Below are 12,557 nucleotides of genomic sequence, written 5' to 3'. Positions count from 1 at the left end.
GTAGATTCGTATCGAAATGTTCACAATTTACATTTTAAAAACTCACAACAGAAAATGTTAACATATATGCATTTGATTGCTTTGTTTTGTATTCACAAGTTTCTTTCAAATATTGTTTTAACACAATATTAACAAATTAGGATTGTATAACCATGACAGTTGTTATGCATTTTTACTTTCGATTGAAATTGTCTTGTTTAAAATCAGGACTCCATGGCCCAATGGATAAGGTGCTAGTTTATGAAACTAGATATGTTGGGTTCGATCCCCAGTGGAGTAGTATTGCCAAAAAAACATTATATTTCATATGGGCACATAATTTCATATTTCAAGATGAAGATGAAAATTACGTAAGATATTGAACAACCGTGAAAATTAAAATTCAAAACTACGTCGCTTAGGACATATGGACTTGGGTCTACATTGCAGGGTAGATTCGTATCGAAATTTCCACAATTTACATTTTAAAAACTCACAATTTGTATACTACGAACACAAAATGTGCAATTGATTGCTTTGTTTTGTATTCACAAGTTTCTTTCAAATATTGTAGTAACACAATATTAACAAATAAGGATTTTATAACCATGACAGTTGTTATGCATTTTTACTTTCGATTGAAATTGTCTTGTTTAAAATCAAGACTCCATGGCCCAATGGATAAGGTGCTGGTCTATGAATCCAGAGATTCTGCGTTCGATCACTAGTTGATTCGTATTGCCCAAAAACATTATATGCCATATGGGCACGTAATTTCATATTTCAAGATTAAATTACGTAAGATATTGAACAACCGTGAAAATTAAAATTCAAAACTATGTCGCTTAGGACATATGGATTCGGGATTAAATTGCAAGGTAGATTCGTATCGAAATGTTCACAATTTACATTTTGAAAACTCACAATTTGTATACTACGAACACAAAATGTGCAATTGATTGCTTTGTTTTGTATTCACATGTTTCTTTAAAATATTGTCGTAACACAATATTAACAAATTAGGATTTTATAACCATAACAGTTGTTATGCATTTTTACTTTCGATTGAAATTGTCTTGTTTAGAATCAAGACTCCATGGCCCATTGGATATGGTGCTGGTCTATGAAACCAGGGATTTTGGGTTCGATCCCCAGTGGAGTCGTATTGCCTAAAAACATTATATGTCATATGGGCGCTTTCATATTTCAAGATGAAAATTACGTAAGATATTGAACAACCGTGAAAATTAAAATTGAAAACTACATCGCGTCGGACATGGGTCTACATTGCAAGGTAGATTCGTATCGAAATGTTCACAATTTACATTTTGCTTTGTTTTTTATTCACAAGTTTCTTTCAAATATTGTAGTTACACAATATTAACAAATTAGGATTTTATAACCATGACAGTTGTTATGTATTTTTACTTTCGATTGAAATTGTTTAGTTTAAAATCAAGACACCATGGCCCAATGGATAAGGTGCTGGTCTATGAAACCAGAGATTCTTGGTTCGATCCGCAGTGGAGTCGTATTGCCCAAAAACATTATATATCATATGGGCACATAATTTCATATTTCAAAATGAAAATTACGTAAGCTATTGAACAACCGTGAAAATTAAAATTGGACTTGGGTCTACATTGCAAGGTAGAGTCGTATCGAATAACATATATGCAATTGATTGCTTTATTTTGTATTCACAAGTTTCTTTCAAATATTGTAGTAACACAATATTAACAAATTTGGATTTTATAACCATGACAGTTGTTATGCACTTTTACTTTTGATTGAAATTGTCTTGTTTAAAATTAAGACTCCATGGCCCAATGGATAAGGTGCTGGTTTACGGAACCAGAGATTCTGGGTTCGATCCCCAGTGGAGGCGTATTGCCTAAAAACATTATATGTCATATTGGCACATAATTTCATATTTCAAGATGAAAATTACGTAAGATATTGAACAACCGTGAAAATTAAAATTGGACTCGGGTCTACATTGCAAGGTAGAGTCGTATCGAAGAACAAAAAAAGTTACCATATATGCAATTGATTGCTTTATTTTGTATTCACAAGTTTCTTTCAAATATTGTAGTAACACAATATTAACAAATTAGGATTTTATAATCATGACAGTTGTTATTCATTTTTACTTTCGATTGAAATTGTCTTGTTTTAAATCTAGACTCCATGGCCCAATGGATAAGGTACTAGTCTACGAAATCGGGAATCCTGGGTTCGATCCCCAATGGAGTTGTATTGCCCAAAAACATTATATGTCATATGCGCACATAAACTGTGTCGTAAAATGATTGAATAACAAATTATTGTATCGATACGGGTTTATATTGCAAGGTGGATCTGTATCCAAATGTTCACAATTTATCTTTTAAAAATTAACAATTTGTATACAACGAACACAAAATGTTAGCATATATACAATTTTTTGCCTTGTTTTGTATTCACAAGTTTTTTTAAAAATATTGTAGTAACACATTATTAACAAATTTGGATTTGATAACCATGACAGTTGTTATGTTTTTTTTACTTTTTATTGAAGTTGTCTTGTTTAAAATCAAGATTCCATGGCACAATAGATAAGGTGCTAGTTTACAGAACCAGATATTCTGGGTTCAATCCCCTGTGGAGTCGTATTGCCAAAAAACATTATATGTTATATGGAGTAAGGTATTGAACAATCGTGAAAATTAAAATTCAAAACTACGTCGTTTAGGACACATGGACTCGGGTCTACATTGCATGTTCAAAATTTACCTTTTAAAAACTCACAATTTGTATATTACGAACACAAAATTTTAACAAATATGCAATTGATTGCCTTTTTTTGTATTCACAAGTTTCTTTCAAATATTGTAGTAACACAATATTAACAAATTAGGATTTTATAACCATGACAGTTGTTATGCATTTTTACTTACGATTGAAATTGTCTTGTTTAAAATCAAGATTCCATGACCCAATGGATAAGGTGCTGGACTATGAATCTAGAGATTATGGGTACAATCACTAGTGGAGTTGTATTGCCGAAAAACATTATATGTCATGTAGGCACATAATTTCATATTTCAAGATGAAAATTACGTAATTGCCGAAAAACATTATATGTCATGTAGGCACATAATTTCATATTTCAAGATGAAAATTACGTAATTGCCAAAAAACATTATATGTCATGTAGGCACATAATTTCATCTTGATTCATATTTCAAGATGAAAATTATGTAATTGCCTAAAAACATTATATGTCATGTAGGCACATAATTTTTATATTTCAAGATGAAAATTACGTAATTGCCAAAAAACATTATATGTCATGTAGGCACATAATTTCATATTTCAAGATGAAAATTACGTAAGATATTGAACAACCGTGAAAATTAAAATTTAAAACTACGTCGCTTAGGACACATGGATTCAGGTCTACATTGCAAGGTGGATTCGTGTCGAAATGTTCAAAATTTGCCTTTTAAAAACTCACAATTTATATACTACGAACACAAAATGTTAATATATATGCAATTGATTGCCTTGTTTTGTATTCACAAGTTTCTTTCAAATATTGTAGTAACACAATATTAACAAATTAGGATTTTATAACCATGACAGTTGTTATGCATTTTTACTTTCGATTGAAATTATCTTGTTTAAAATCAAGATTCCATGGCCCAATGGATAAGGTGTTGGACTATGAATCTAGAGATTTTGGGTTCAATCCCAAGTGGAGTCGTATTGCCTAAAAACATTATGTCATTTAGACACATAATTTCTTAATTACGTAAGATATTGAACAACCGTCAAAATTAAAATAAAATTCAAAACTATGTTTAGGACACATGGACTCAGGTCTACATTGCATGGTGGAACTGCGTACAAAAGTTCACAATTTACCTTTTCAAAATTCAAAAAAAGGATTGAGAATAACAATTTATTGTATGGATACGGGTTTACATTACAAGGTGGATCTGCATCAAAATATTCATAATTTACAGACTAAATGTTCACAATTTACCTTTTAAAAATTCACAATTTGTATACAACGAACACAAAATGTTAGCATATATAAAATTGATTGCCTTATTTTGTATTCACAAGTTTCTTTCAAAAATATTGTAGTAACACAATATTAACAAATTAGGATTTGATAACCATGACAGTTGTTATGCTTTTTTACTTTTGATTGAAGTTGTCATGTTTAAAATCAAGACTCCATGGCCCAATGGATAAGGTGCTGGTCTACGAAACCAAAGATTCTGAGATCGATACCCAGTGGAGTCGTATTGCCAAAAAAACATTATATGTCATATAGGCACATAATTTCATATTTCATGGTGAAAATTACAATTCAAAACTACGTCGTTTAGGACATATGGACTCGGGTCTAAATGATTGAGAATAGAAATTATTGCATCGAAATATTCACAATTTACTTTTTAAAAACTCACAATTTGTATACTACGAACACAAAATGTTAACATATACGCAATTGATTACCTTATTTTGTATTCACAAGTTTCTTTCAAATATTGTAGTGACACAATATTAACAAATTAGGATTTTATAACCATGACCGTTGTTATGTATTTTTACTTTCGATTAAAATTGCCTTATTTAAAATCAAAATTCCATGGCCCAATGGATAAGGTGTTGGTCTACGGAACCAGAGATTCTAGGTTCGATCCCCAGTGGAGTCGTATTGCCCAAAAACATTATATGTCATATAAGCACATAATTTCATATTTCATGGTGAAAATTACAATTCAAAACTAATAGCAAATTATTGTATGGATACGGGTTTACATTGCAAGGTGGATATACATCAAAATGTTCACAATTTACCTTTTAAAAATTCACAATTTGTATACAACAAACACAAAATGTTAACATATATGCAATTGATTGCATTGTTTTGTATTCACAAGTTTATTTCAAATATTGTAGTAACACAATATTAAAAAATTAGGATTTGATAACCATGACAGTTGTTATGCTCTTTTACTTTTGATTGAAATTGTCTTATTTAAAATCAAGACTTCATGGCCCAATGGATAAGGTGCTAGTCTACGAAACTAGAGATTCTGGGTTTGATCCCTAGTGGAGTTGTATTATCGAAAAATAATATATGTCATACAGGCACATAATTTCATATTTCAAGTTGAAAATTACGTAAGATAGTGAACAACCGCAGGTGGAACTGCGTCCAAAAGTTCACAATTTACCTTTTAAAAATTCGAAAAAATGATTGAGAATGGAAAATTATTCTATGGATCCGCGTCCAAATGTTCATAATTTACATTCTAAATATTCAAAATTTACCATTTAAAAATTCACAATTTGTATACTAAAAACACACAATGTTAACATATATGCAATTCATTTCCTTGTTATGTATTCACAAGTTCATTTCAAATATTGTAGTCACACAATATTAAAAAATTAGGATTTAATAACCATGACAGTTGTTATGCATTTTTACTTTCGATTGAAATTGTCTTGTTTAAAATCAAGACTCCATGGCCCAAAGGATAAGGTGCTGGTCTACGAAACCAGACATTCTGGGTTTGATCCCCAGTGGGGTCGTATTGCCTAAAAATATTATGTCATATAGGTAGATAATTTCATAATTACTTAAGATATTGAACAATCGTCAAAATTAAAATTCAAAACTACGTCGTTTAGGACACATGGCCTCGGGTCTACATTGCATGGTGGAACTGTTTACAAAAGTTCACAATTTACCTTTTAAAAATTCAAAAAAAAAATGATTGAGAATAGCAAATTTTTGTATGGATACGGGTTTACATTGCAAGGTTGATCTGCGTCCAAATGTTCATAATTTATAGACTAAATGTTCATAATTTACCTTTTAAAAATTCACAATTTGAATACAACGAACAAAAAATGTTAACATATATGCAATTGATTGCCTTGTATTGTATTCACAACTTTCTTTCAAATATTGTAGTTACACAATATTAACAAATTAGGATTTGATAACCATGACAGTTGTTATACTTTTTTACTTTGATTGAAATTGTCTTGTTTAAAATCATGACTCCATGGCCTAATGGATAAGGTGCTGGTCTACGGAACTAGATATTCTAGGTTTGATCCCCAATGGAATTGTATTGCCGAAAAACATTATTTGGACTCGGGTCTACATTGTGTGAAACTGCGTACAAAAGTTCACAATTTACCTTTTAAAACTTCAAAAAAATGATTGAGAATAGCAAATTTTTGTATCGCTACGGGTTTACATTGCAAGGTGGATCTGCGTCGAAATGTTCATAATTTACAGACTAAATGTTCACAATTTACGTTTTAAAAATTCACAATTTGTATACAACGAACACAAAATGTTAGCATATATACAATTTTTTGCCTTGTATTATATTCACAAGTTTCTTTCAAATATTGTAGTTACACAATATTAACAAATTAGGGTTTGATAACAATGACAGTTGTTGTACTTTTTTACTTTTGATTGAAATTGTCTTGTTTAAAATCAAGACTCCATAGCCCAATGGAGAAGGTGCTGGTCTACGGAGCCAAAGATTTTAGGTTTGATCCCCAATGGAGTCGTATTGCTGAAAAACATTATATGTCATATAGGCACATAATTTCATATTTCAAGGTGAAAATTAAAGTTCAAAACTACGTCGTTTAGGAAACATGGACTCGGGTCTACATTGCAAGGTGGAACTGCGTCCAAAAGTTCACAATTTACCTTTTAAAAATTCGAAAAATTTATTGAGAATAGAAAATTATTCTATGGACCCGTACATACTAAATGTTCACAATTTACCATTTAAGAATTCACAATTTGTATACTACGAACACACAATGTTAACATATATGCAATTGATTTCCTGGTTATGTATTCACAAGTTCCTTTCAAATATTATAGTCACACAATATTAACAAATTAGGATTTGATAACCATGACAGTTGTTATGCATTTTTACTTTTGATTGAGATTGTCTTATTTAAAATCAAGATTCCATGGCCCAATGGATAAGGTGCTGGTCTACGAAACCAGATACTCGGGGTTTGATCCGCAGTGGAGTTGTATTGCCTAAAAACATTATGTCATATAGGCACATAATTTCATAATTACGTAAGCTATTGAACAACTGTCACAATTAAAATTCAATACTACATTTAGTGGAACTGCGTACAAAAGTTCTCAATTTACCTTTTAAAAATTCAAAAAAAATGATTGAGAATAGCAAATTAATTTATGGATATGGGTTGACATTACAAGGTGGATCTGCGTCCAAATGTTCATAATTTAGAGACTAAATGTTCACAATTTACCTTTTAAAAATTCACAATTTGTATACAACGAACATAAAATGTTAACATATATGCAATTGATTGTCTTGTTTTGTAATCACAAGTTCCTTTCAAATATTGTAGTCACACAATATTAACTAATTAGGATTTGATAACCATGGCAGTTGTTATGCATTTTTACTTTCGATTTAAAGGGTTTTGTTTAACATCAAGATTCCATGGCCCAATGGATAAGGTGCTGGTCTACGGAACCATAGATTTTGGGTTCATTCCCCAGTGCAGTTGTATTGCCTAAATATAATATATGTCATATAGGCACATAATTTCATAATACCAGACATAAATTACGTATAAGATATTGAACAATCGTAAAAATTAAAATTCAAAACTACATCGTTTATGATACATGGACCTAGGTCTACATTGCAATGTGGATCCGCGTCCAAATGTTGACAATTTACCTTTTAAAAATTCACAAAAATGATTGAGAATGACAAATTATTCTATAGATTCGGGTCTACATTGCAACGTGGATCCGCGTCCAAATGTTCATAATTTACATACTAAATGTTCATAATTTACATTTTAAAAATTCACAATTTGTATACTTCGAACACAAAATGTTTAACATATATGCAATTGATTGCCTTGTTTTGTATTCACAAGTTTCTTTCAAATATTGTAGTAACATAATATTAACAAATTAGGATTTGATAACCATGAGAGTTGTTATGCTTTTTTATTTTTGATTGAAATGGTCTTGTTTAAAAGTAAGACTCCATGGCCTAATGGATAATGTGTTGGTCTATTGCCTAAGAACAATATATGTCATATAGACACATAATTTCATAATTCAAGACATAAATTAGGTAAGATAATGAACAACCGTCAAAATTAAAATTCAAAACTATGTCGTTTAGAACACATGGACTCGGGTCTACATTGCATGGTTGATCCACGTCCAAATGTTAATAATTTACATACTAATTGTTTACAATTTACCATTTAAAATTTCACAATTTGTATACTACGAACACACAATGTTAACATCTTTTCAATTGATTACCTTGTTATGTATTCAGAAGTTCCTTTCAAATATTGTAGTCACACAATGTTAACAAATTAGGATTTGATAACCATGACAGGTGTTTTGCATTTTTACTTTCGATTGAAAGGGTTTTGTTCAACATCAAGACTCTAGGGCTCGTTGGATAAGGTGTTCGTCTACGGAACAAGAGATTCTGGGTTCGATCCTCATTGGAGTTGTATTGCCTAAAAACGTGTTATATAGGCACATAATTTCATAATAATCCAATACATAAATTACCAGCAAGATACTGAACAACCGGTGAATCGATATTATCAAAATGATACTGTAGTTGTGGTGAAATGAAACTGTAATTATATTGAAATGATCATGTAGTTGTGTTTTAATGAAACTATAGTGGATATAAAATAAAATTAAATAACATTTTCACATATTTGAGTGTATAAATATTGAATGAAACTGTAATATCGAAATGAAACTGTAATTGTGTTGAACTGAAACTGCAGTGTATACAAAATGAAACTGAAGAACAGAGTTATTTTTTGCGAAAATTATGTTTCTTTTCATTAAATAAAACTACGTCGTTTAGATGCGCGGTGCATAATCGATTATGCACCGCGGTGCACGATATAATTTGCCATTTTTTACTTTCGATTGAAAGGGTCTTGTTTAACATCAAGACTCCATGGCTCAATGGATAAGGTGCTGGTCTTTGGAACCAGAGATTTGGCTCAATGGATAAGGTGCTGGTCTTTGGAACCAGAGATTCTCAGTTCGTTTCCCAATGGAGTCATATTGCCTTAAAACAATATATGTCATATAAGCACATAATTTTATAATTTAAGACATAAATTATGCAATTAAAATTCAAAACTACGTCGTTTAGGACATATGGATTCGGGTCCAAATTGCAAGGTGGATCCGCGTCCAAATGTTCACAATTTACCTTTTAAAAATTCACAAAAATGATTGAGAATGACAAATTATTCTATGGGTTCGGGTCTATATTGCAAGGTGGATCCGCGTCCAAATGTTCATAATTTAAATACTAAATGTTCACAATTTACTTCTTAAAAATTCACAATTCGTATACTACATTACTACGAACACACAATGTTGACATATATGCGATTGATTACCTTGTTATGTATTCACAAGTTCCTTTCAAATATTGTAGTCACAGCGCCACGTCTCAAATCAAGCAGGGGCTGAAATCAACCAACCTCGCCAATGCCCAACCGTCAAACTTCTACTCACGAGCTAACTTTTATGGTGGAGTTAGAGTCTTAGCTTGAGTGCCGATGATTTGGTGCTCTTGTTGAGAGACCAAAGTGTGGTGGGATAGAGCTACTGGAAAAGGGCTACCCGGTACTTAAAAGGTTCTAGAAGACTGAGAAGAGTCCGGAGTGAAAGCCATCCACACATCCGGTGCCAGCCTAACAGAAGGGCAACTTAAGAAATGGCTACCTGGTGCTTGATAAAGTCCAGAGTGAAACCATCGGAAGGAGAAAATGGTTACTTGGTGCCGAGAAACGTATCACAAGCTCACACTCCATCCCCTGCCAACTGTTTAACAGTATCTGGTTCTCCAAAAAATTTATAAGCTTAAAAAAAGATATTACTCTGTATTTATGCTCTGTAACAACACTGGGATAGGAACAAACGCCATAACCATTAAAAAGAATGAAGAGCAAGAAAGAAGCTAAACATAAGCCATGAAGCTAAATGAACTTTTGCTTTGTTAGCATTTTGCATTTCTGGCTCTGGTGCACAATGCTCAGTTTCAAATTTCAAATAGAAGCAAAAAGCATGAAGAAAACAAGACAATGTCTAAGTATCGGAACTATAATTCTACACGTTAAATGTTTTATTACAAAAATGCTTGGGCAGAAAGACAGGCGCATCAGCAAAGTGAACTGACAGTCAATGCGCTTCTCATTTCTCCCACTTTATACGGAGTATCTTATTAACTCAGAAGACTAGATGACACCTGCAAAAGAAATGAGACATTAAAGCTGTGCATGCATTTCCAAAATTTTATAGCTCTAATGTCTAAATATTTTTTTTTGATAAGTCAAATCTCTAATATCTAAACACACAGTAATTAACTATTCATCATTTTGTAAAGCTGTGCATGCATTTCCAAAATTTATGGCTCTAATGTCAAACTATTTTCTTTATAAGTCAAATCTCTAATATCTGAACAGAGTAATTAGCTATTCATCATTTTGTAAGTAATTGTGGTCACCATAACACTTCCTAATTTCTTTCATAATCAAGTCTCAATTAGTGAAAGGTATAGAAAATAAATAAATAAATAATGATTAAAAAAAAAAAAAAAAAAAAAAAAACTATCCGTAAACACAATGGGATCCTTAGAATCAGATAGCAACTCAGTAAACAGCTTAGAGCACAACAACTTCATGTATAGTAGTAGTAGCAGTAGCAAAAGCAGTAAGTAAACACCATTGGATCCTTAGAAATAGATAACAACTCAGTACACAGCTTAGAGCACGACAATTTCATGTGTAGTAGTAGTAATAATAATAATTTAAGGATATTGTGATAAACCATCCAAAGTTTCCGATTTGTAATTTCAATGAATAAACGGTGACAAAGTAAATCAAAATGTCACTTGAATTAAAACACTGTTATCACCAATGTGGTGATTATGATCCTAGGCTTGGCTATTATGATCAGCAAAAACCATATCTGGTTTCTCCCAATAGAAGAGGGAAAAAGAAAAACCTACAAAAAACCACATCTATTGAAGGGCGTCCACTACATCTTTTCTTTTCATATTTCTCACAATAAAAGAGAGAAAACAAATAACTAATTTCAGGAACTATCTATGCCCTTGTGAACAGACCTTCAGTTCCGAATTTTTTTAGCAATGGCAGTGGCAGTGTCCAAGGAACTAGAAATAGAGAGAAGCTATTGAGTGCATGATGTTTTCCAGTATGAACTCCAGAATCATAAAAGCGCCATCTAGGATATTATTCATTAAAATCAGAGAGTTTCTACTCCTGTTTCTTCTGCTTAATTATCACCAGGCAAATAAATCTTTCCAACTTTTTCACATTAATTCCACTCCCTCATCAGAGTCTAAATCAAGAAAGACAAGATAAACTAGAAAACTCAAATCACTCATTCAAATGGAGTAGAAAACAGACCAAACATTCATTACTCTTAGCTCAAAACTCTAGCTTGAAGGCATATCACAAAATAATGGGAAAAAAGTAATTTTTAAATGTTCTGCCACTTGTAAATTATTGAATTGCATAATTAGCCTGGCAAAAGAACATGTAAGGATTTCAATTTTCAACCACAGGGTAATACAACATTTCAATAATTTCACGTGTTCGTTGGAAATTACCAGAAAAAATGGGGAAAAAACAGTCAATTTGTCATTCAATTATTGGACTCCACAGCCTGAACCTTAGGACCTGAAATGCAAAAACAAAAAAAAAGATCGCAATCAATAAAAAATACAAACAAGACACCCATTGGGGGAAAAAACCCTAATTTGTTAGATTGAAAAATTGAGAGCGCACCGTGGAGAGAAGGTGGGCGGTGGTCCTTGCCCCAGCCAATGCCGCGGGTGGCGTCGAGATACTGGTGGACAAGGTGGCGGCACTTCTGGAGATGGTTGACGCCCTCGATGCGGTAGCACCACCGGACCTTCTCGCGGAGGATCTTGGCCTTCTCGATATCTACCCACTTCTCCCGAACCAGGTGCTCCCTCATCTCCAGCATCGCCACCGGGTCCTTGTACGGGTTCTCCGAGTCGAAGTCGTCCGGAGCTCCATCGTCGAACACAACTCCCTTCTTCCTCACCATCTCTCTCTCCGTCCCTCTCTCAGTCTCTCTCTCTCTGTAGCAAAAAACTGTTAGAATGTTAGATGAATGAATTTCGGTGGGGTTCGGTTGGTTATACCTACTTCAATTTAAATCTTTTACTGATTAATTATATAATAATTCAGTCATACAATAACACTTTTGTGAAACCATCTCTCAAATCTTTATTTAGAGATGGTTGAGTCGGATCTAGTCAATATAAATATTAACAAATAATAACTTGGTACATAATGAACAAATAATATGAATAATTTTAGAAATGTTATAAATATTAAGCTAGGGTCATTATTCTATAATCTCTCGCTTTCTCTCCCTATTTGATGATTGTATTATAATTTATAAAGTACGTTACTGGAAT

The 12,557-nt window shown here is 32.2% G+C and overlaps 1 protein-coding gene and 4 non-coding genes across 5 annotated transcripts; 4 read left to right on the top strand and 1 right to left on the bottom strand.

The window, feature by feature from the left end:
- Nucleotides 1-1,069: 1,069 nt before the first annotated feature.
- TRNAH-AUG lies at nt 1,070-1,142 on the top strand. The gene has a single exon. It is a non-coding gene; the product is annotated as a tRNA-His (tRNA).
- Nucleotides 1,143-1,794: 652 nt separating this feature from the next.
- TRNAR-ACG lies at nt 1,795-1,867 on the top strand. The gene has a single exon. It is a non-coding gene; the product is annotated as a tRNA-Arg (tRNA).
- Nucleotides 1,868-4,202: 2,335 nt separating this feature from the next.
- On the top strand, nt 4,203-4,275 carry TRNAR-ACG. The gene has a single exon. It is a non-coding gene; the product is annotated as a tRNA-Arg (tRNA).
- A 1,229-nt stretch (nt 4,276-5,504) lies between these two features.
- Nucleotides 5,505-5,577, top strand: TRNAR-ACG. The gene has a single exon. It is a non-coding gene; the product is annotated as a tRNA-Arg (tRNA).
- A 4,417-nt stretch (nt 5,578-9,994) lies between these two features.
- LOC109172132 (NADH dehydrogenase [ubiquinone] 1 beta subcomplex subunit 10-B-like) lies at nt 9,995-12,278 on the bottom strand. The gene is made up of 3 exons (XM_019321277.1): nt 11,896-12,278; nt 11,718-11,787; nt 9,995-10,331 (listed from the first exon to the last, which is right to left on the bottom strand). The coding sequence occupies exons 1-2, from the start codon at nt 12,179-12,181 to the stop codon at nt 11,753-11,755; spliced, it is 321 nt and encodes a 106-aa protein (XP_019176822.1). The 5' UTR covers nt 12,182-12,278; the 3' UTR covers nt 9,995-10,331; nt 11,718-11,752.
- Between the last annotated feature and the right edge of the window lie 279 nt (nt 12,279-12,557).

Source organism: Ipomoea nil, unplaced genomic scaffold (genome assembly GCF_001879475.1).
Source record: "Ipomoea nil cultivar Tokyo-kokei standard unplaced genomic scaffold, Asagao_1.1 scaffold0415, whole genome shotgun sequence".
NCBI lineage: Eukaryota > Viridiplantae > Streptophyta > Magnoliopsida > Solanales > Convolvulaceae > Ipomoea > Ipomoea nil.
The sequence above is the reverse complement of the archived record's forward strand: the minus strand, read 5'-3'. Positions and strand labels throughout refer to the sequence as shown.

Coding starts and splice junctions, on each gene's coding strand:
- LOC109172132 (XM_019321277.1), bottom strand. CDS start 12,181: ATGGTGAGGAAGAAGGGAGTTGTGTTCGACGATGGAGCTCCGGACGAC. Junction 11,788..11,895: donor CCGCCCACCTTCTCTCCACG/GTGCGCTCTCAA, acceptor TTTGCATTTCAG/GTCCTAAGGTTCAGGCTGTG.